The following is a 24139-nucleotide window of genomic DNA, read 5'->3' on the forward strand; positions in this document are numbered from 1 at the left end:
GTTCGAATCTCCGCGGGTACAAGCTTTTTTTTTTTTTTTTATTAGGTAACTTTTTCGTTTTTCGCCGATGTTTTCTATACTGAGTTCACCTTTTTTTGGGACTCAACGTTCACTGCTCCACGAACTAGTCCGCAGAACTCGCGCAGCCCGGCACTGGCGCGCTAGCGAGTTCTCGTTGGCGTGCTGTTGCCATAAGCACCGACTGCTTGCGGGCAGTGGGCACAGGCCAGAATGAACAGACCCTTTGCCTGGTGCAAACACGCTTTTTACGGTACAGGCATGAGTGAGGCAAGCTCCAAATATGGGGGAAAAGCACATGACATTTGTGCGTCTGCGGTGACGCGGGGGGCGTTCATGCACTGCGTAGGCCTCGGCTAGTGAATGCTACGATTCCAAGCCGTCCTGGGAGGCTTATCTTATGCATTTTACAGCCGACAACATGGCAGAAGCGCGGTACTATGATTACTGGGATATTGAGAATGCCCATCCAACGACGCCATCGGATGTCAAACATGTTGTTTTACAGAACCGAAACCGAAACTTGTTTGATTGCTAACCTTGGGCCTCGTCCAATCACGGTGCCCCCTCCTCCCAACGTCGCAGCTTAGTTGGTGCGGCCGCCACAAACCGCGCATGGTAGTTTTTCTTCTTTCGCGCTTTGTAAAATAATTACCGATGTGTCAACCGGAAAAACGATGAAAAGTGTGCTAATTTGAGCCAGTCTACGCAGTGCAAGCAAAAACGGGAGCTTGACAAATTCACTTCAGTGTCCCTTTAACTGGTATTCAAGAGATCACTGTAGGAGAGCCTAAATTGTCCTAGGAACAGGCTGGTTGTTTGTCCGAAAAGCTGTGATCTGGGTGCTTGTTTGATATACTAATATATATCAGAGGGAAATAAAGCAACAATATTACTGTAAAAGATAATTCAAATTAGTTTCGTTATTTTAGAATTGATTCTTTAAAAAATTAACTCTCGGTGATTATTTAGAAGCTTTATGCAAGATGACCAAAACAATTGTTACCTTTTTTTGTTGATTTTGGCTTTGAGACAAAAAAGAAGTCGTGTGGCTAGCCAAGTGAAGTAAATGGGGAACGCTGCTAGCCGCAATGGTGGCAGCACCCACAATGGCCCGCGATCGCGCGCCACATTTCCCTCTAGTATATATTAGTGTGCAACTCTATGCCAGCTTTCTGCCCTGAATGTTTTTTCCCTGCTTTGTAACAATTAGCCATGCTAAGCAGCTGACAAGCAGTTTATTTTTATTATTATTTTTTAAACTCTTTCGCTACCACGGGAAAAAGGGCCGTTTTTACTATGTTGAAAAAAGATTTTTTTTTTCCGGCTAGGTACTAATCACTTACTTAAAGTGTTTGGTACCAAAATGTAGCTAAACAAATGTGCTATTCAATAACATGTATGTTGCATATATATTTATTACATAAAGTAACAAAAAAAATTATCATGCAGAAGTTTATACATTGAAGATACCTTTCTGGCTCGAAAAAGAAAAATAACCTCAAAAATAATAAGTGTGAAAAAATTCCAAGATATACATTTTGTAGCTTGTTATGTTAGAAAACGATGCTACAAGTTTCAGAAATTATTGATGAAAACTGTTCTTTCCCCCAAAAAATACAGTTAGCATGGGTGCGTGGTGTGCCATTTTCCGAAGGAGTCCCTCGTCGGGATGAAGCACAGATACAGGCGGCATGCCTCGCAAGAAACTGCAGTCTTCCTTTCTACGTTTTGCTTCTCGTAGCAGAGCTTGCAATTACGGCGCTTTTCGTGGACCAGGGGCTTGTGTTCCGACTTACTTGGAGGAGGGGGAGGGTGAACATGTTTGTCGTCCATGCCAAATATCTGGTTGACAAGCTCGATTCAAAAGGCAGCTTAGTCAAAGCCACTCTTTCTGCAGAACTCCTACCTCTGAGGGAACCTCCCTGTGTGCTTGAAAAAGTATGAAGCTGTTGACGGCAGCAATGTCAATGCAGTGGAGGAACAGCGTCTTCCACCATCTCACACATTTCATTAAAAACATTATAAGAAGAGATACGTTGATCAGACTTGTCAACACCAAGCATTCCCTTATTGTACTCTTCTATCAAAAGTGGCTTCCCGATGGGAACCTTTGTCCTTTGGGCTGCAGTGACGTGGTTGTTGGCAGTATGTGCCGTATCATGTTTACGGTACGCTTGTCTTTCCACTGTAAATAGAGCACGCCACTGCATCCCAGCCAGCGAACACCCCCTCGTGTTGCTCCTCTTTTTTCCCAGGTGTTGTCTTTCAACTGGGAGGGAAATCTGCGACGGTCTTTGCGTGTTGTTCCGCAAGAGAGGGTTTTCCGCTCAAGGAGATGTACAAAGAGGGATGTGGACGTGTAGAAATTGTCAAGGTAGATGATGTACCCTTGATCCAAATACGACTCGCACAGCTGGGTTACGTCGTCATAAGCAAGTCCCTTTCAGCTGGGTGTGTTTCTCGCTTTCGGGTATAAACGTTGAATTGGACAGTGTAGCCTGTCCTTGAGTCTGCGAGGACCCAAAGCTTATAGCCCCACTTTGACCCCCTTGTCACGCATATTGGTAAATTCCTGATCGTCCACACGCAAATTCCGATATCGCTGAAAAAGCTGACAGGACACGTCATTGATATGCTGCAGTAGATGTGTGATCCTGTGCTGCTTCCCATCGCGGATGGGGTCAGTCTTCTCCGAGTCCATGTTACTGAGAAAGGCAAGGAACGAAAAAAATCTGCTCCTGGGCATGACCTTTGCCTTAATTAGGCCTGAAAAGAACTCGTGTGTATTCCAGCAGAGATGAAGTTGAGGCAGCTCAGGGATTCCCATGTCGATGAGTATTCCCATGCACTGCATCACTTCGTCCGGGCGAAAGTTCTTCTATGACCCATCTCGTTCCGCGCATGCCGGCCGCTCTAAAATATGTGTCCACGCATATTTGCTCTTTTTCGCAGATCATGTTGATTAGCTGCGCGGTGAAGAACAGTTGAAAAAAAAATCGACGGCCCGCACGAAGCGCCATGCGTTACTCCGGAGCACGCTGCCAACTCCGACCCTCGGGTTTCTTCTATGGAAAAACTGCACGCGCTTTGCTGATGCCGGCAACCAATCATGTCCGTAGGACGTTGAAACCCTGAAAATGAGTAGTATGGGTGCGAGTACACGCTACGCCACTGACAATTATCTATTAGTGATAAAAATGTGCTCCGCACGTACAGCTGACACTAACCCACTGGATGTTGCGGCTTGACTAGACGCGTCCTCGCCATCGGGGCTGAAATCCGATGAGTCCACATCACGTTCAGGGTCACTCCTGGTGATTTCATCAGCAAAATCGGCTGTCGAAGTGCTCTCGAATCGCGAGAAACACGTCTTCTCGTAGGAGCTTCCACGTGCGACAACGCCATGATCGACAAGTGCGCACCGCAGTCAACTTCTAATGGCGCGGGGAAACTGCCGCGAAGCAAAAGGCCAACAGAACATTGTGGATAACCTTGTGTGGTTCCCACTTTGCTATCTAAATGGTGGTAGGCGACCGCAGCCCGTGCACGCGCGCGGAAATTTCAACTTGAAAAGCGTCGATAAAACTGATCGATTTGGATAGTCGCGGTAGCGAAAGAGTTAAGGGGGGCCTATAGCCCAGCTACACCTGGGCTATGAAGGGCAGCATAGGGGAGGGCTCTGGGTCAATTCTGCCCACCTGTGGGTCTTTAGTGTGCGTTAAAATCTCAATGCAAAGCACTTTAGGGGCTCGCCTTGTCGTCGTAGCTCGCTCGCTGGACCCAAGTCGGGCCCCACGGCGTACCGTCGTAGCGGCGTCCCACAGTGGCTTCGAAAACCAAGCAGCTTATGTAGTCATCACCGTTCGAAACTCGTGAACAGCTGGCGCTTGTCATACATCTCCCCGTTGTTCAGCGCAAAGAAAACTGCAGGTACATTTTAGGCAAAATATACGTCACTTACGGGCAGCGCCTGCGTCCATTTAGTTAGGAACACTCGTTGGGTTGGTTTTGACGATAGTAAGCGAAAAAAAAGTGGTAGTGCAATGCAGTCACGTGCAGGAGGAAAAGAAAGCACAAAAGGAACAGAACTCCCGCTAGCGCAGTTTCAGGCAGAGGGCGCGTGGGCACTGTGGAGCCTGGAAATTTGAGATGCATTCCGTGGTAGCAGTGAGTGGATAACGGCGCTACAGCCCATAATGGCGAATCACCGCTGTGCACTTCTGACTTTCACATTGAGTGGAACGGCTGTAATTTTTTTAGATTTGTCTCAAGTAGGAGCGCGAAATTTACGGTCTAAATTTGTAAATTTGGCGGCCAGCTCTGAGCAAACAGTTCCTCTTTAATGTTGGCCTCCGGCCCGTGCAGTGACCGTGCGCAAGAAAAGCCGCCACTCGGGCCGCCGGTGCAGCCTTCCAGACGAGCTTCGGGCCTGCCTCGATCAACCGTCATGCGTGCCAGCATTTGCCGGTGCGTATGCTGTCATTTAACTGGAGGAGTAAAGACTATCTTAATTAAAGAAAAAAGGAGTTCGAGGTGTTGTGTTCCGCCTGTGTACTTGTTTTGCTTTGTAAGCTTAGTTGCTACACATCAAAACGCCCTTAACTTTGTCTTTGAGCCACATAGCGTTGCATAATCATGCATGGGGTATCGGTGAATTCTACCACAATAACATCAATGTTCAGTAGAGTGACAGGCAAAATGGCACAGCAGGAACTTCGCTGACTATGCCAACAAAATCGTGGAAGATTGAAAACTGCTTATTTTTGGTGAACAACAGTTTTTGAGCCAGGAAAATTCCCTTGGGTCAGTAACCTTGACTGATGCTTCTTTGCTTGAGTAGTCTTCTGACTTCATCACAACAAAATATAAAAGCATTAAAAGTGGCACGCTCAGTTGTGTAGGGTATCTGACGCAATAAAGCGTTAAAATCAGTTGGTTTCCTGCATCGAGCAACAAATCGACAAGCGCAGTGCACCAATAGGCCAGGGCTACTGGGCTCGAGCTCATTTTTGATGCTTCACTTGGCTTAAATAAGGCCACCGCTGTAGATTAGCTGTAGATTGCGGGCTCAGTTAGGACTCAGTTGTCGGACATTGTAGTAATCTCTAGCAGCATGCCTTGGAGGAACAACGGTTTGCTGCTTGGATAGCCCGGTGGTTCTGAGCGTTGGTTGCAGGTTAGTCGCGTACACAAGGGTGACCCCTTTGGGGGGTATCTTTTCTTTAGTTTGAGATATTGGCTTGGGATTAGTTTGTTTTCTCAGGTGCTGTGGCATAAATGTATGTTAATTAATGTGGCACACGGGTCTTTGATCAAATTATTTTTACAGTTATGATAAACATTGGGGGGCATATGTAGTTTTTCATTCTGATTGTAGGTATAAAGTATGTTGTTGTCTAAAACGACAGTATTCAAATTTATTGGATTTTTTAGTTTTTGGACAGCATTTGTAAAAAAAAAAAAACTGCTGGAGGAATGCAGCTGAACTAGGTAGCAGTGAACTGTGCACAAATCAAGGAGTGCAATAAGACTAACATTATCATTCTACCTGGTCTGTAGCAGAAGTTACGATCGTTGTCAAATTTAATCTGGACCACTTCACTACAGCATGCCTCGTAGCTGAAGGATTAATGCTTTGGTGTGTAAAACCTTAGTTGTTGTTGTTTTTAGCCCTTTGAGGGTTTTTGCCGTATATATTTATGGCAGCGGTTTTCCGTCCCACTAGGTCTTTGCCGTACAAGTACGGTTTCGGCCCTCCGTTTGAAATTTCACGCCATAATGATGATGCATGCTTACTGAGAGCTGCTGCCACCTCCTAGGACTTAGCATTTGAAACTTGTTTGTGCTACCTCCTCGTGGCGATAAACAGAACTCTTCAGCTTCAGCGCGTCAACGCTCTTTCGTGGTTTCAGTTTCGCTGTGTGATCGCGATTCAGGCGCGCGAAACCCGATTTTTATCTTTATCGGCACTACCTTGCAGGGGTGGCGGAAGTTGATTTCTATCTATGTCGACACTGCTCTTAGATTGCTCTTAGATTGTTTATCATCGTAATTTATCACTGTAATTTCCCTACCTAGAAAAGTTTTTTTTTTTTTTAAAAATTCGACCCTCAAAGGGCATAATGACGATGCATGCTTACTAGGAGGTGCTGCCACCTCCTAGGACTCGCAAGAAGCATTTGAAATTTCTTCCTAAACTGTTGATCAGTGCTGAATTCGGCATGCATGTCAATTCAGCATTGACGTGTTAAGTAGTTGCTATGTGTGATGGGTCTATTTACAACCTTTCTGTTGAATGTAACCATAGTGACGCCTTCACGGCAAACTGGCATGGATTGGGATGCTGCTGTCAAAAAGAGGGAATGCAGGGGGACTCGGTTCGGAAGAGTTGAAAAGCTAGCTTCCTAGCAAATAGGGACATCACTGAGGCAAGAAGTAATCCCAGCGTTTTCAAGTCCGAACTTTTGCTTGTATGAGCCACGATGCTAAATGTTTTCTAAATTTGCCTCTACTGGAAGCGCAGAACCCATTTCAAAAGCAGACAGAACCAGTTTGCATTTGTTTGTTCACATGTTCATTCATTGTGCACCCATTGTCTTATTCATTGCACACAACTTGGTAACGGTCGTCTTGTCAGGCAGCAATGGGCCCCCAGATTGTTGTCCGCCTTTTTTTGCGCTGCCTCATGCATGTGTGCTTGTGTGCTCAGTGCTGGACGAGGGGGCCTCTAGCCTGGTGACCGAGATCACTGGGCAGGCGAAGAACATTGTCCGCGCCGAGACTCTGGTCATGCCTCCACCCGACAAGCTCCGAGGCCACAGGTAAGGTGATGTTGTGCCTGTTCCTTTTCGGGGGTCAGTTATTTGGCTGGCTAACTGGGCATAATAGCAGGGTTGGACCATTCACGTAAGTCATTCGTAATGTGAGAAGGAAGTGTGTGAGCGGGATCCATCCGTGAATCTACTGTGAATGGGGTAAGGTTGGGTAAATGTTAAATCGGGCAAGCAGCAGCTTCTTCCCGCTGCTCCCTTAGCCACTGCCATTGCCTCCGAGACATTTTATGCTAAGTGCGTTAGTTTCCTTTGAAAACACACAGAAACGTTGTCACTGCTGTAGCTTCCAGAACAGTATTTTGAATTACAGTAGAACCCCGTTGATGTGTTCGTGGTTCATACGATTTCCCGGTCACTACGCTGTAAATTGGGGACACTAAAAATGCCACGTAGTGTTAGTGTTCTTCCCCGGTTACTACGTTCCTGGATGACATGATTTCCAGTACATACGTTCAAAATTTTAATGCAACTACGACAGGGTGATGCATTTCACAATGAACAAAAAACGTGCTGACGCGTGTGTGAACGGAGCCTCGGCATGTGCAATAAGCCAGCGTCGAGCGGCGGTTGGGCCGCCTGGGTCGCCGTGGCAGCTTTCCTGCGGTGCTAGGCTTGCCAGAGTCACGTGGTAATGCGGCTGCCTTTAGCCAACGTCGCCTGGATGACGACGTCCCAATGTGCAAAACGCCAACCGTGGAGGAAATCGTGGTGGAATCGCGCCATGAAGTGGTGCGGTGCTCGGACGAAGCCTCCGAAAAAGATGGCGGCGGCGACAGCGGGGAGGGAGAGGCAGCATCTGCAACGGCCACATACGCCCAGACTACAGTCGGCGTGGAAGTGCTGCACTGTTACTTTCGTGCGAAGGACAATCCCAGTGCGGACAAAAGTCTGCAATGTTTAGGAAAGGAGCCCTTGCTCTCAAAGGGCCTCAGCATGCGTCAGGAGACGTGACAGGCATGTGCAAGTGAAAAAGGCCATTAAATGCTCTTGCTAGTCTCTGTATTGCTTTTTTTTTAAAATGCAGAGCATTTCAGTAACTCACGATGTCACCCGCGTTGACGTCCGTAGTCCGCACCGTCGCCCGGTTTCGATCCCTCGACCCTGCGGGCGGAACGCAATGTACGTGGTGCTCTACCCACTGCGCCACAAAGCCGACACAGAATGAGACGCTACGAACGCGCCTTATATCGTTGACTCATTCAAATTACTGCTGACGAGCGCTCTCTCGTCAGCAGTTGCCACAAGTGCAATAACATTAACGTAACGCAAACTACTTAACGTCGTGCGCCCCCGGAAATGCTCTACATTTGATCGTGCCCCTCGCGAGGGGGATGTTTCACTGCGTCTTCTCTCGTTCGCGGGACCCGTGGCGCCATCTGGCGGAGGCGCGGCACAACTCGTAGCACTTTCTTTGAAAAAGCGCCTCGAATTTCTTTACCACCGAAGTATATTTTGTGCCGCCCAGCATTGTCTCAGGTGCTCCGGAGTCGCCACAATGCCTTTTTCTCCGGCGGATCATACGTTTTCCCAGATAGTACGTTTCTCCCTCATGTATTTCTTTAAAGACATATCAACGAGGTTTTACTGTATACTCTTTTTGACACGCTTGAAATGTTTTGTCAATATTTTCTATGAGTAAGTTTGCAGGGGTTGTGCTGTTCAGGGCAGACTGTGCTGTACGCATCAGTAGATAGAATTAATGTTCTTCAAAAGTTTTCCGTATTAGCATAATGAACTGAAATACTATACAATGGTTTGCTGCAGGTGAAAGTGAATTGAAATATTTGAAGTTTCAAATATTTGCACCCTGCAAAAAGCCTTCATACAGTCTACAAACTAAAACTTCCTGTGTAAATAAGGTAGGGCTGCTAGAAGCTCTGCTTAAGGGGGGCTCACCTGTTAACGTTCCTATAGGACTTGCTACTCCGTAACCCACAGACATAAAAAAGCATTGTGCACCAATACAAAAACCTTTGCAAATACATATCAATGCTCACAACGGCCTAGTCTCCTTATTTTAGAGATATGCCACTTCTCTACTGAAATGAAAAAAAAAATAGTTCTCGCTTCCTTGATAGCTAGCACCACCTAGTGAAGACTGGATAAACCAAGCTGCATTTCTTCTTTATTTTTTATCTCAGCAAAAATTTGATATAGTTCTAAACGAAGCAAACTAGACTTAGACTGTTAGGAACATCTTCGTGAATTTGTAAAGCCTTTTTAATCAGGTGCACGATGCCTGCACGATCCAGTGGGTCATTAATTAGGGAGTCCCATAGGAGTGTGATCAGGCAGTAAGTCCCCCTTAAGAGTAAGCTAATACAGTGGAACCCCAAATGTACGACCTTCGAGGGACCATGCAGCAGTGTCGTATGACCGGGATGCCATATGATTGGGGTAAGGGTAAATGCTGGCCTAGTAGGTGGTCTCCCGCGACAAGTTGGCTAAAAATTTGTTTAAACTGCTGTATCTAGCACATTCTCACATAATCTCCAAACCCCTAGCCAAAATCTAGAGTTTCTGAAAAAACAAAAAATTCATTTTGGGCCCCACCAGTTATGTGCCATGTGCCACGTGACCCCCATGCCCAGGGGTGATACAGCTGCGCATATTGCGCCTTTTTGATACAATTCCATTTTCTTGCGCCAAGCTGCTCCAAACGCATGAAAATTGTGAAAACTGTGCCAAACTGCTCCAGAAGAGCCTGAAAGGCACGGATCTTGATGCCATGTCAGTTCCGGCGGGGACGAAAGCCTCGCGCATTCTGGTCACCAGTTTTATTGTCGGTCAATTGCAAACACAGAAATGGCAGAAATAGAAAGGCTGAAATGAAGCAAACGATAGCTTCTAAAACACGATTGGCTTTCCATCCGGGTCTGCTGAAACGGCCTTTCTGTTTGGGCATCGCTGTGGCTACAAACATGGCCACCGCCTGATCCGGCTGCTACTGCCTACTTCACGCGCTCAGTGCGCATCGCCGATATTTTCCGTGGTTTATTTTACGCAATCAGCTGAGTTCCAGTCTATTAATTCTATCAGTTGTGGCTCTGAACAGTGACGTTAACCCAGGGTTATGGTTTGAGATTGGTCCGAGATAACGAGAAGTTGCGCGGCTCGAAAAAAAGTTCATTGAAATGTGGGGCCTAACCGCGTGGCTTGTCCTGGAGTGCGAAATGCGGTGCGTGCATCTATAATCGGGTTCGTGAAGTGGACTTTTTGGCTCACTGTGGTGTTATAAAATGCTGAGGTGTCGCTGTGCTTCGAAGTGCGATCGCGAGCCTCGGGGGTGGAACGGTCGACACGAAAGCTGCGGGCTGTGCTGCGGCGCCGCGACCTGTTCAGGCAGCGCCCAATGGCTGCAGGACTGCATGGTTGCCATAGCACACGACTAATAACACTTGATGTACTCGAAGTGAAATTAATGCCAAAATCTAGGTGGCTAAACAGTAACGCTACTCAAAAGACCATGGGGTGAACGTGCGCCCCACGGACTGCAATGGGTAGGCTGGTTGGGCTATGCTACCGTTAGCTCGAAGTTGCTCAACTGCTGCCGTGACTACATTCGTTCGTACAATGCAGCCTGGGATTACAAAAATAATAATTTTAGCATTGAAACGGTAAACAAACACGCCACCATTGCAGATCCCTTAAATTTCATAATGTTAACGGCAGTTTTGTTGTCAGTGTTGCGTACAGCCACAACACAATATCACTAGTTAGGAAGAAGGTAGTGCAGTTAGAACTTTGTGATACTTTTAAAAAATTCTTTCACGTAAGGCTGTTTCAGTGTTCTGTGTATTCAAAACTGATTGGAATGTGTACTTGACCCTTCAAATTGCTAAAATTATGATTTTTTAAGCTCACAAGACGATGTAATGTCCCTAAATGCTCCAAATCAAAATTCTTCTGCTCCAAAATCGAAATTTTGCTGCTCCAAAAACTGCTCCCAAATCTCTTTGGGCTGTCTCACCCCTGCATGCCTTCTAGCGCCAGACCACCAGCCCTGCACCTTACACAATCTAGGTGGCACTAGATAAGCTGGGGAGGCCGATGTGACCAAGTAAATTGAGAGGGGGAACTGCTAGAGTGTGAAGCTGCCAAGGCGAAGCGCAACAAACGGTGGTACGAGGCGGCGAATCCACGATAGCAAAAAGGCAGGACTGAGGGACGTTTAATTGGGGTTTCGCTGTATTACCAAACCAGGGAGAGTATAAGTCCCTTCTGGTGCTGGGAGTTGCATGGCCGCTGACCAGGTTATATGTATGCAGGCTGAGGTTCGAGTCCCACACGACACTTCTTGCAACACCTGCTCTGGGCCACAGTGGCATGAAAGCCCTCTGAAAGCTCCTACTAGAAGTTGCATCATAACGGGGCAGTGGTTTTAATGCAGACCGCTCCTTCTCCTTTGCGTGCTTGTCGGGGTGCTTAAGGGCAACGGGGGCATTGTCTTGAATGTAGATCCAGAGTTTCCTCAGCATATATTGACCTGCTGCGGTGGCTCAGTGGCTAAGGCGTTGTGCCTCTGAGCCTAAGGACACGGGTTTGGTTGCCAACCGCGGTGGCTGCTTTTCTTATGGAGGCGAAAAGCGAGAATGCCCATGTGCCAAGATTTTGGCGAACGCTAAACATCCCCAATTGGTCAAAGTCGATCCGGAACCCTCCACTACAGTGCACTTCACGTGTAAAACCCTCAGCGCTTTTCGGCAGCTCTTCGCCTCGCAGAGAACCTCAAGGCGACGGCCCCAACCCTAGAACACACGCATTTGCATGGCGCTACCCCGTCGTTTCAAAACGGCGCCCGTTTTAAGTTCAGAGCACTTTAGGCGCTCGCCTTGTCGTCCCTGCTCGCTCGCTCGACCCAAGTATATAGGGCACCAAGGCGGCGTCCCGGGGTAACGCTGTTGTTCGCGGCATACCCCAGAGGCTTCGAAAACCAAATTTGGAAACAATTTTTTGTCTCTCGTAGTATTATGCTAGGAGTCACGCATGTGGAACTGATCTGTCTCCCCCCCTCGCCCCCCCTCCCGCCTTTGCAGTGCGTACGAGTACAGCGCGGCCTTCAGCCACCGGCCCAAGATACCGCGCACCCCATGCAAAGCAGACAAGGAGGAAGGTTCCCTGCCGGCCCCCGAGGACACCTGCGCCAGCCCCAAGCAGAGGCAGCCGCAACCTTGCAGGGTGTCCGAGATTCCCCTGCTGCCCTGGCCGAGGAAGCCCGGTCTCTGCTTTTCCTTGCTCTCTTCCTGCAAGCGGGAACCTTGTCTTGCCATCTTTGCATGTAGTTGGGCCATCCCAAGAGTATTACTCACTTGGATAGCAGTGACTGGCAAACCAGCGGCTCAGCAGGTGGAGGACTTGAGCATAGGCATCCGTGGTGAAGCTGCTTTTGTGTACAGCCGTAGAATCCTCTGTCAACAGTCATGGAGGGCTCGGAATATTTTTTCCCTTCTCGTTAGTGCTACCGGCTCTTATTGGTGAGATATAATGCGTGCATTGTTGCTCACTAGTTTTCATGCCGTGCCGCACTGGACAGCGCCAGAACTCTTAGGAGCTCCAGCGAAAATGGTAATTCCTTTGCAACCGACCCGGCAGTTTTTTCGGTGCTCTTCTCACCTGTAGTGTCTGTACCGCATAATGTAATCATGGCTGTCGTTATCAATCTACCCGGCTTCCAAGAATTGGTCGCAGCTGATGGGGTGAATGCTGCTAAAAATTTGCCGCTAAAAAGTGCTGCTAAAAAATTGCGACCAATGCATGAAGGGTGTCAAGGCGGTACGGTCTATACAGTACGGCGGACTATACAGTCATTGCGAAAGCTTGCAGCGCGGTACGGGCAAACCGCAAGGGTAGAACAGAACACCATGATTCAGCAGTCGCGTTGTTTCATCCTTTCCTTCAACTTTATCTGTATTGGGGTGTGAAATTTTGCTATTATTTTTGCATTTAATTGTTCTCATGTAAAGATCAGTGTATGGGGATGATGTCGACAGACGTTCCTTATACATATCACTGGTGAACGTAGGGGCAGGATGAAATTCTGTCAGTTCCATTATTCTAGCCTACTCAAACACCAGCAAATCAATGCCGTGTTCATGTTGTAAAAATGCAGTGCATTTTTTAAGTTCAGTGTTCCACTCTAGTGCCCCTCTTGTTGCAGCTGTTTTTGCGCTTAAAGATTCCTTCCTCTCCATTCTCTTTATACCCTTAAACTCACTGCGTGTTCTCTCAACTTTGCAGAGGCAGATCCCGCAGCGAAGGAGTTTGGCACAGACGCTACGAACACCTCGCCACTGTCTTCTACGACTAGCGTCCTTGACGAGGCCTTCATGGAGCCCTGCAGTTTTACCGACTTGCCGAAGAAGGTAGTGCCCTCGCCAGAAAGGGCATGCGACAGATGGGGTGACGAGAACAACCCACCCGAGGCGAAGGTTCGGCGCAGTCGGTCCGTCGCGAAGTCTCAGCCGTCGGACAGCACGGTGGGTGATCACCGTCTGCTGCCCGCTCACTGTGAGCAAACTGTCGGCATGTTTAGGTGTTGCAGTTAAATTTAAGCGGTCTGGTGATGTCTGGTGGCTCATTTCGACACTGTATTTGTTCAAATACAGTGTAGACCATTTATAACGTAACTGCTTTTAGTGCGAGACCGGGTATAACGCCGGTTTTTGTGACCACTGGTTTGCCTCCCATAGAAATCAGTGCATAAGCATACCGCTTAAGATGCGGTCGGACAAAGCACAGTACCGTTTATAGTGCGGTTTTTCGGCGGGTCTGCTGATCGACTGGTGCAGCTGGGGCATCATTTTAGGGTAGCAAAAGAAAGAAGAAAGGATGAAATCTGCCATCTGATGCACCGCGCACCCCTTGCTCTCCTCTAACTTTGACGCAGAAGAAAAAAAATAGGCACCCTTTAGTTCGCGCGTATGTGATAACCACAGCTGTCCTTGCTTGATGCACCTCGGAAGATAGAGACCCCCTCCTTGAATGCGCGCGGCAAGTTGTTTCTATTAATCGTGAACCGCATGGCCCGTTTTCGCGCACGAATCGTGCACATCAGCATTGCGCATGCGTTTTTTTTATGCTCGTGTCGACGATTCCGCACACACGGTGGCTTCTTCGCGTGGCAGTGGGAGGAGCCTGACGACTTGCACCAATGGGAAGATGCACACCTAATGACGGGAGATTCGAAGCGCTCCGAGCCGGCTAGCCGCGCCACAGATGTTTAGGCTTACCACCGCGGTATTTTTTGATGGGCGCTTTCACAAGCGGCGTGGATGGCAGTTTATATTCCACTTTTCTCCCACATTATCAGCTCTTTTCTTGCATCTTCGCTTGCGCCTCGTGCGGCACTTCAGCGAACGGTTAGAAGTGGTCGCTGGAGCTGCCTGCACCACTTCACGGCTGGTGCCGACGCCATGTTGCCGTCTCTTACCGCGCCGGCATCGCCGTGCCTGCGGCGTGCAATGCATGTTTTCGCGAGAAATCGCTCCATGCGGTTCGCGCTTTAGAACATTGTGCAGATAAGCCACCGCTCTTTCCCTTTCCAAACAAGCGAGCCGCAAGAAGCTGAAGATTTCCACCACCAGTCGTTGCGCTGATAAGCAGCTGCCTTCGGCACCATGAACACAAGGTGGGGTAAAAAAAAAAATCCCGCTAGTGTTCTTATCACGTCCTGTGGCATCTGTTCATAGACGCTACAAATGAAGCCATGGTCTTTCAAAACACAAACACAACGGAAGTGAAAGCCGCGCATGCCGTTTGTAAGACCGCACTTTTGCAATGTGAGAGACCCTGCAGCAGCAGCTGATGTTAAAAAAAAATACAAATTAAAGACCGTGCCTTAGTTTTTAAGTGCTGTGCGTTTGAGTGACGAAAAATTTAGGATGGCTTGAGGTATGTGGCAATGTGGTTGGATTCGCACATGTTTTGGTTATAGTGCGGTACCGCTTATAGTGCGGATTTTTGTGGCTCCCGCGACATACGTTATAAGCAGTCTCTACACTGTATAATGCAAGGTTTTCTTCCAAAGTACATAGTCTCGAATTCGTATCCTGACTTATATTCGAAGCTGAGTATATATATATATATATATGGCGATTTTTTGACTCTCTGAACTGCACCCTCGCCTTATTATGGTGACCGCCCTATGATCAAATAAATACAATACTTCAATCCTGCTTGTACTCCTGCTTTTTTTTATTGTTCCCGTTTTGTTGTATTGGGGGGTATTGTTGCTTAAGTGGCAGTGGTTCCTTGGTCCGGGAATCCAAGGGGTGAATCCTTCGCTGTGGAGGCCAGGAGTCATGCCCACTGATCACCAGGTCCTCCAGGTCCTCCCACAGACCAAGAAAGGGTGTCGTCTCTGAAGGAAAAAGGGCCAGCCTTGCAGACCGTGCCGACACTTCTTTCGGGCCTTCTCGTCCCAACGTGCATGCCCTTTTTCTTTTGCAGAAGCGCAAGGCAAGTCGGGCGACCTTTGTCGTCAAAAAGGGGAGGAGCCAGATGCCCGAGGACGGTGGCTCAGCAGGCCCAGTGGACGACGATCCAGGCGCCAACGGCCAGCGCAAGCCAGGATGCGGGGACAGTCCACTGGGGTTGGAAGGAACAACCCTTCAGTGCCCAGCTGCCCCTGATGCAGCGGGCCCTTCTGCCCCACGACGCAGTAGGGCTTCCCTACCCGCCGCGCAGCAGTGTAAAACCACCGATAAGTCTCGGGTGAAGAAGTCGCGGGCAAAGAAGATCGCACACACCGAGGAACCCGCCCTGCAGCCTGCTGCTCCTGTCTGTGAGCAGCCCACCGCGGAGCAACTGGGGGGAGGCAGCAAGTCCAGGGGCAAGGAGGCTGCCGACATTGAGGCACCCGCTCCTGAGCCCATTGAGAAGCAAGTGGCACACACCAAGCCTCGGCGCAGAAAGTTGCCCTGTAAGAGGACCGCAGAAGACGCGGTGGAGGAACCCGCTGCACAGCCTTCTGCTCTGGCTGCCAAGCCGGACGCTGCCACTCTGGAGCCCGCCAAGAAGCAGCCAAAGGCAGCCAAGTCCCGCGTCAAGAAGGCGCAGGGAAAGCAGACTGCAGACACCTGGGATGAGACTGCTCCCGAGCATGCTGCCCCGGTGTCTCTGCCCCCTCGTCCTGACCACAGTGGGCACACGCCCCGGACAGAACCGGCCCTGGATGCGGGGGCCCCTTCGTGTGAGTGCTTCCTCACTTGTTGTCTCAGGAATAAGATGCCGGCCTGGCCTCGTGTGTTGACAGGTGCACTGCTCCATCATCGTCATAATCGCAGCCCTCTGGTCACCAACCAGAAGTTCATTCATCCTCATATAGAGTTGGCTGTTCATAGCATTGCTGAGAAGCATGAGGAACGTGAAGCACAGGGATGGCTGAGCATAGAGTAGAAGCAGGGAATGGTAGGCTGTTTGAGGATCTATTCATCAGCTTTCCTCATGCAGTCTGGTAACAGAGGTATTGTTCTTGTTTTTCTCACTCTGTCACTCTATTTTGTTACTCACTGTTACCCAGAGCATTCTTACGCACTGTTCTTCTCTATGCATCTTTCTTTTAAGTGTCTTGCACACTGTGTTGCAATACATGCACGCAGCTTGAGGGAAAAATACACCGTATTGACTCTTGTAGTTCTCACACTTTTTTTTCCGGAAAAATTATTGTGAAGTTAGGGGGTGCGATAATTATGTGGGGAAAAAACTTTGAGGGGTAAAAAGCGAGCTGAAATGAGATTTGAATAGTTATTATACATAACCAAGCCATTTCCAAGCAGGACTTACCGTCATAATAAAGTACAGGGTCGACATAGGCACGAAGCGCAAAACTTCGTTCGTTGAGGCCAGCCGCAGCCGCCCACCTTCACCATCCCACGTTTGGTGGTTGAGAATCCCAATGGGAACAGTCCTAGTCCAAGTCAGTGCTGCTAACATAGCTGGCTGTTGCCTTGTCGTCACCTCCAAATTCCACGTCGCCTTCAGAGGCCTCATCTCCATGACACACCGAGTGGTCTCCAGTCACATACAGGCCATTCGATGTGCCCAACTTTTTGGAGCTCTCGATGACGACATCTGCGGCGATCATTCCCCACAATTCCGATATCCAGCTGCACAGCATCGCTGACGGTCTCCTCGCCGGGTGAAGCTCCTCGCCGGGGTGAAGTTCACGGGGCATGGACGCGGGTTCAATTGACCAGGGGTGAGACAGCTGCGCATATTGCGCAGTTCTGATACAAATGTGTTTTACTGCGCCGGGCTGCTCCAAAAGCTTGAAATACGCAAAAATTGCGCCAAACTGCTCCGAAACAGTCTGAGAGCCAAGGATTGTAACGCTCCCGTCAGTTTTGGTGGGGAAAAATGCTTACTGACGACATAATTTTCCAGCACCACAAAGGTGATGCTGCTTGTAAAGGTTTAATCAATTGACCATTTAATAAAAAACCCGCATTAATTTTCCCCGAGATAGTTGTAGTAACCGGCATCCGGGCAAGCGTGGAAAACGTTGCTTTATTTCCCGAGGCGCGCACTGGCAGCCTCACAACTGAAGGACGCGCACCCAAGCCGGGTGCGCCAATTTATACACAAAGCGTTGCTGCTGCGCACGCGCTGCTAGCCAACCGCTGCGCTGATAACGCGATCGCAACACGACACTCCCTCCCTGCACAATTCTAAAAACTATCGTAGGTCAAACGGTCCGGTGGTCGTCGTTCCCTGTTGCTCCTCCGCAAAGGGACCGCTTCTTCATTGCTGGCCGACGGCGCTACCGTGGCACGTGTAGCCGGCTCGGCAAGGCGTTCCGTTGTAAGTGCAGCAGGGACCACGTCAGGTGCATGAGGCAGTTCGCATTCAGGGTGGTTGTCTGGATGATTGGTCGATTCAACGCAGGATGGTCGCAGATGGTCAGCGTGCACGAACCTCACTTTGTTTCCGACGCACACCAAATAGGTTGACGGAGACTTGACACGCGTCACTCTGCCAAGCCACCATTTCACCACATCACCGCGCACAGAACGCACCAACACACTGTCACCCACAGCAAACACTCGGGGCCGACCTCTTCGCTTGTCAGCCAGAGTTTTCATTTTCTCCCTCCTCACAACCATTTCATTTCGAGTGTCTGGCCGTAGCAACGACAACCTGGTCCGCAGTTTCCTTCGCAGGAATAATTCCGCGGGTGTCCTTCCCGTAAAAGTGTGAGGAGTTGTGCGGTAAGAAAACAAAAAGTTGTCTAGTCTGTGTTGAAGAGACCTCGTTGTGCCTTTTTCAGAATCTTCTAGATTCTGTTTGAGTAGTGCTTTCTTGGTGGATTGCACCGCGCGCTCCGCAGCTCCGTTAGACTGCGGATGATAGGGGGGTGTCAGTGTGTGCCTAACACCATTCGATGAAAGAAAGTCTTCGAACTCTTGTGCACGAAACTGCGGACCATTGTCAGTTACCACTTCCAAAGGAAGTCCATGCGCAGCAAACCAAGATCGCACAACTTCAATCGTCTTCGCGGCAGTTGTTACACCCATAGGTTTAATTTCCAACCATTTGGAGTAGGAGTCTATGGCTAGCAGAAACATTTTTCCTTTTTCTTCTGCAAAATCAAGATGTACTCTTTCCCATGGGTTTTGGCACACTTGCCATGGTGTCAAAGGTACAGGTTGAGCTTCAGGAAGGACAGACTGACAAATTTTGCACTTCCGCACAGTTTCTTCCAGGGCGCTATCCATGCCTGGCCACCATAGCATTGACCTTGCTACCGCTTTCATTTTGGTTATCCCTAAGTGCTGTGCGTGCAGCAACCCCAAGACAACACTGTGCAAGGACTGCGGCACAACTACGCGATTCAGCCACACAATGCATCCGTTATCTACAGAATGGCTTTAACTGCTCGGGTACAGTTTTTTTCCAGCCGTGCCATATCATGTCACGAACGACACTCAACAGTTTTTCCTGTCCAGTTTCGCGCTCAATATCTTTCGCTGTCAGCGGCAACTCATTCAGTGGCGCAAAATAAAAAATATCTTCACTGTGGTCGTCCGTGTCCGGCAGCGGCAAGCGAGACAACGCGTCCACATGACTGATAGCCGACCCTGGCTTATGTTTTATCTTGTAGCGATAGTTCGCCAAAAATGTGACCCATCGATGCACTCTTGCAGTTGCAACAGCGCTGCCCTGCCGTTTAAGATCAAGCAGGGTTGTCAGGGGTTGGTGGTCCGTTAACACGTTGAAATCTCGCCCGTAAAGATACTTGTGAAATTTTTTCACCGCGAAAACTATGCTCAGGGCTTCTTTTTCTATTTGCGCATAGTTACGCTCGGACGGGGACAACGACCGTGAAGCAAAAGCGATGGGTTTTTCATTCCCGTTTTCAACGTGCGATAACACAGCCCCTAGCCCGTATTCCGATGCGTCACACGTGATTTGCAGTGGCTTTTTTACATCGTAGAGCTGCAAGACGCTTTTGTCGGACAGCATTTTCTTGCAAGTTGCGAACGCCTCGTCGCACTTACGCGACCAATGCCATCTGCTCTCCTTGCGGAGCAAGTCGTGCAGCGGTTCTAGAATCGTAGCCAAATTTGGCAGAAACTTTCCATAGAAATTTACTAAGCCCAAAAAGGCCTTCAGCTGCGTCACGCTAGTAGGTTTCGGCGCCTCTTTGATGGCCACGACCTTTTCGGCCGTAGGGTGCAAGCCATTTTTGTCAATGTCATGCCCCAAATACGTTATGCACTGCTGAAAGAGCCTACACTTCTTGGCATTTACTTTGATACCATGTTCACTCAGGCGCCTTAGCACCTCCTCCACTCTGTCGTAACACTGCTTGTAGTCTACTCCGGCTATGACAATGTCATCCAAGTAGCAGGCAGTGCCAGGCATACCTTGCAGGATTTGATCCATTACAGCTTGGAAAATTGCTGGAGCACACGCTACGCCATAAGGCAAGCGACGGAACCTAAAAAGGCCCATGTGAGTGTTTATGGTGAGCAATTCTTGTGCTTGCTCATCCAGTTCCAGCTGAAGGTACGCCTTCGACAGATCAATGACAGAAAACACGGTTCCGCCTTCAAGTGTGGCAAAAATATCCTCGGGTAGCGGCAAGGGGTAATGATCGACTTCAATTGCAGGATTTACTGTGATTTTGTAATCCCCACAGTGCCGAAGTTCTGTTCCGTCTTTCTTTGGAACAATCACAAGAGGCGTCGCCCACTTGCTGTGCCTTACCCGATACACTACCCCCGCTTTTTCGAGATTAGCGAAATCTTGCTCGACTCGCTCGCGCAAGGCGTATGGCACTGATCGCGCTTTGCAGAACACTGGGCATGCGTTCTCTTTAAGTACAATGCTTGCTTTAAAACCCTTGATAGCACCAAAACCAGCATTAAATACATCACGGTACTTTTCAGTGAGGGGCGTTTCCCTTTCCAATGCCTGCACGGAAAAAACCTCACGCCAGTTGAGTTTTATCTTTGAAAGCCAATTTCGGCCAAACAGCGTAGGCATCCTTGCGCCTTCAGACTCTTTAGCAATCACCAGAGGCAATTTGAAACACTGTCCTTGATACTCAACTTTTACGTCGGCTACTCCAGCAACAGCGACAGGCGTACCGTTGTACGTCATTAATTTCACATCCTCTTGCGTGAAACTGGCATTAGGAAAGTGCCTCGCCCACTCTACTTCCGAAATAATCGACACGGCCGCACCCGTATCAATTTCCATAGGAACTACCTTCCCATTTATCGTAACGTTTACTCTAAATGGGGGTGTGTCGGAACGGTTCACGTGACACAAAGTAAGCAAATCTCTAGCCTCCTGCGGCTCTACACTATGCACAAGTTTCGTTTTACACATTTTCGCAATGTGACCCTTTTTTTTACATTTGAAACAGTCCCTAGTCAAAAAAGGGCAACTCACAGGAGGGTGGTGTCCTGCACACCGGTGACAGCTCGTTTTAGTCCCTTGCGACGCCTTCTTAGCAGGGCTCGTTTTTCTTCGTCCCGCTTTGCTTGGTTTTCCTTTTTGCGGAGATTTCTGCGTCCCTCGTTGCCAGTACACTTCCGTACTGTCAGAAGATGCTCCCGACTTGTTTGGTTGCAGCATCTCTTTCGTGTCCTGGCTCGCTGCTTCCATGGCGATGGCGACCTTGCACGCATGCTCCCACGTGATTTCTTCGTCCGGAAGGGCAAGTAACCTGCAGCGTACGGCTTCAGTGCGCAATCCCGCCACCAGCCGATCCCGCAGAGCGTCGTTCAGGAAATTGCCGAACTCGCATGTCGAAGCCAGCTTCTTCAATTCCACTATGAAGTCTGCCACGCTTTCATGTGGCGCTTGTTGGCGTTGGTTGAACCGATAGCGTTCGGCGACCAGTGAACGTTTTGGAGTGTAATGTTTCTTCAGCACACTCACCGCTTCCACGTACGATGCCTTGGCCGGTGTCTTGGGCAGCAGTAAGCTCCGGAGCGTGACATAGGCGGTTTCCCCTATGGGAAGAAGACTTGCAGTTTCTTCTCTGCAGCGATGTCATTGGCGGCAGCGAACAATTCGAAGCGTTCCAAGTACACCTCGAAATTACCGCTGTCCGGCTGGAACTCCGGCAACGTGCCGACGGTTTTGCTGTGCACAACGGGCGCAGTCATTTTAGAAGCTCGGTGCGGATCCCATCCTCGTCGCCACTTGTAGTAACCGGCATCCGGGCAAGCGTGGAAAACGTTGCTTTATTTCCCAAGGCGCGCACTGGCAGCCTCACAACTGAAGGACGCGCACCCAAGCCGGGTGCGCCAATTTATACACAAAGCGTCGCTGCTGCGCACGCGCTGCTAGCCAACCGCTGCGCTGATAACGCGATCGCAACACGACAATAGTCTTTTTGAAAGTCACAATGTCGGGTTGCACATGTTATATTCTGTGAGATTTTAAAGTCTTCCCATCCAAAACCATTGCAAAGTCCTGTAGAAAAAATACTTATGTGCACTGAGGCGACAAACTACTTGTGCAAGTTGATGAAAAAATGGCAATTTTCAGAGCGCCGTATCTCCGGAACGACATCACGGGGCGCCGCCATCTTGGTGTGGAGAAGATTGGGAAACATGGCCGCCGGGCGAAGCAGTTGCTCGTGGTTCAGGCAGAGTGCTCTTCGCCGATTTCTACCGTGGTTTTGGTTATGAGGCTGGCTGGGTTTACATTTGGTCATTTGGTCTGTTCGGGAAGTTGCGCGACTCGAAAGACGGGAGTTCATCAGAAACGTGGTGCCCGCAAATTCGCCGAGTTTCGGCCTTGAGTGTGAGGCGCGGTGCGGGCTTGAAGTGAACTTTCGAACTCATTGCGGTGTTATAAAACGCTGAGTTATTGCTGCCTTTGACAGCGAGCTTGCGAGCTGCGGTAATGGGACGATCGACACTGCAGAAGTGGCGGCGCAGGCTACATCGCCGCAAAATGTTCAAGCATTGTCTGATAGCGGGACGGGCTATTATTGCAGGCTAGTAATAATAGTTCATCTATCTGAAGTGAAATTTAATGCCAAGAGGGAGGTGGCTAAATATACCAACATTACTCAAGTTACGATCGTAATGAATGTGCACATTGGGAATTGAAATGGGAGGGCTGGTGGGGTGCGACGACTGTCACCTCATTTAGCGCAACTTTGCCGTGGCTCTACACTTGTGCATAAAGCTGCGTAAAACCCAGTCTGGGATTAGAAAAATAATAATTTCTGCATTCACATGATAGTAAAAATGCTTTGAAATTGCTTAGTTTTTCAATTCGATATTTCCAACGGCGCTCCACAGTATCTATGCATAGAGCCTCAGAATTTAAAAATGGTTTGCTAAAGGGTAGTGGAATCGAAAAAAACTTTATTGAAATGCTGTATCAGTGTTATGTACGTTCAAAACAGATTAAAAAATGCACTTTTCTCCCCGGAGTTGCCAAAAATGATTTTTTTAGGCTCCTGAGGTGACGTAATAAATGACGTTCTTCTGCTCCAAATCAAGGTTCTTCTGCTCCAAAATCGAGATTTCGCTGCTCCAAAAACTGCTCCCAAATCTGATTCAGCTGTCTCACCCCTGATTGACCAACAGCGGCGTTTAGTAGTGACCGCAATGAAAAAAAGAAAGTGGAAACCTGGTCTGCTATCATATTTAATGAGGCATTGCGGAAAAAGCACCGGTTTTACGACGACACGAACTACTGTCTGCTATCCAAATCCGCCTCTTTCATTGCGGTGTGCTGCCACCTAGTGTGCCCAGCGGAAGTTAAAGCTGTAGGGTTTGCCGGCGTTTCCTCCCGCTGCGTTCTCGTTGTATGCACGGCAATCCCACATTACGGCGAGGAGCAGCCGAAGTTTTTCTACTGTGTTGGTGTTAAACGCCTTAAGATGACAGCCCCTGGTCATCACATAATACCAGGCGGCTTCTTATCACTGAATGAGGGCTGGCAGAGAAATCTCGGACAGATCCGTGTGCCGTCCGTGTAGCAGAGCGAGCAGTGCTTGGAGTCGTCTGGCATGAAGTGCGATCGCCAGCTCAACAAAGGCCGCAGTTCACAAAATGCCTTTAAGCGCTGCACACATGTACGATTGGTACACTCGATTCGCATGCGATTGATCGTTACGACTGTCGCCACGACTAGTCGTACGCGTGAATTTGAGACGGCCCGATGCGCGCATGAGATGCGTCGTCGGCGTCGCTCCGCCCACTGTTTTTGCTCCGTGGTCAACTACGATGATCGCTGAGCTGAATTTGTAGATTCTGTGCGTTTGTTCGCAAGAAATGGGTAAATCGAGCAATCGTTAAGCGTTCTCTGCCTTCGGAAACAGTCCGCGCACACGCCGGCCGCGCCTGCCAGCCCGGCACAACCAGCGGCTCGAACCGGCGCAGACCACGGTAGCAACTGCGCTTGTCGCTGCTCTTCTGAATCAATCTGATCGCTAAAAAGTTCCACATGCGAGAAAGTAGGTGTTAGTGTGGTGAAAAATTGTGCTAGGGATTGTTGTCAGGGCTTATTTTAAAAGCGGCGATCAGATATATCTGCCGCGATGCAAGCCTACGCTGACCGGTCGCCGCGGCGCGCGGTGCGCCGAGCAGCCGAGAGATGGCGATACCTGCACGGAAGCATCGAAACAAGCTACGCAGATGACTTGGTCACCGATCGCTCAAACGGCAGTTATAGCTTAAATAGAGTTCCTCATGCGAGAAAGGGGATGATAGTGTAGTGAAAAGTTGTGTTGCGGATTGTCATTCGCAGTTGCACAGATAGTGGCGATCAAATATCCGCCAGGATGCTAAGCCCAAAGTTCCCATGAC

General features: G+C 49.1%; 1 protein-coding gene and 1 pseudogene across 2 annotated transcripts in view; one reads left to right on the plus strand and one right to left on the minus strand.

Annotated features, from left to right (window-relative positions):
- Nucleotides 1-24139, plus strand: part of LOC144145977 (uncharacterized) — a 40829-nt gene that overhangs the window by 13455 nt on the left and 3235 nt on the right. Inside the window, exons 6-10 of one of the 2 annotated variants that reach the window (XM_077677860.1) lie at nt 4387-4488; nt 6731-6842; nt 11891-12072; nt 13092-13330; nt 15303-16044. In XM_077677860.1, the coding sequence (XP_077533986.1) occupies nt 4387-4488; nt 6731-6842; nt 11891-12072; nt 13092-13330; nt 15303-16044 (1377 nt within the window). The remainder of the gene's footprint in view (nt 1-4386; nt 4489-6730; nt 6843-11890; nt 12073-13091; nt 13331-15302; nt 16045-24139) is intronic. The other variant, XM_077677862.1, reaches the window with a different exon arrangement.
- LOC144144747 (uncharacterized) lies at nt 16762-21707 on the minus strand (annotated as a pseudogene).

This window comes from Haemaphysalis longicornis, unplaced genomic scaffold (genome assembly GCF_048455015.1).
Source record: "Haemaphysalis longicornis isolate Haplotype H1 unplaced genomic scaffold, Haemaphysalis longicornis Haplotype H1 scaffold_7, whole genome shotgun sequence".
Taxonomy (NCBI): Eukaryota; Metazoa; Arthropoda; class Arachnida; order Ixodida; family Ixodidae; genus Haemaphysalis; species Haemaphysalis longicornis.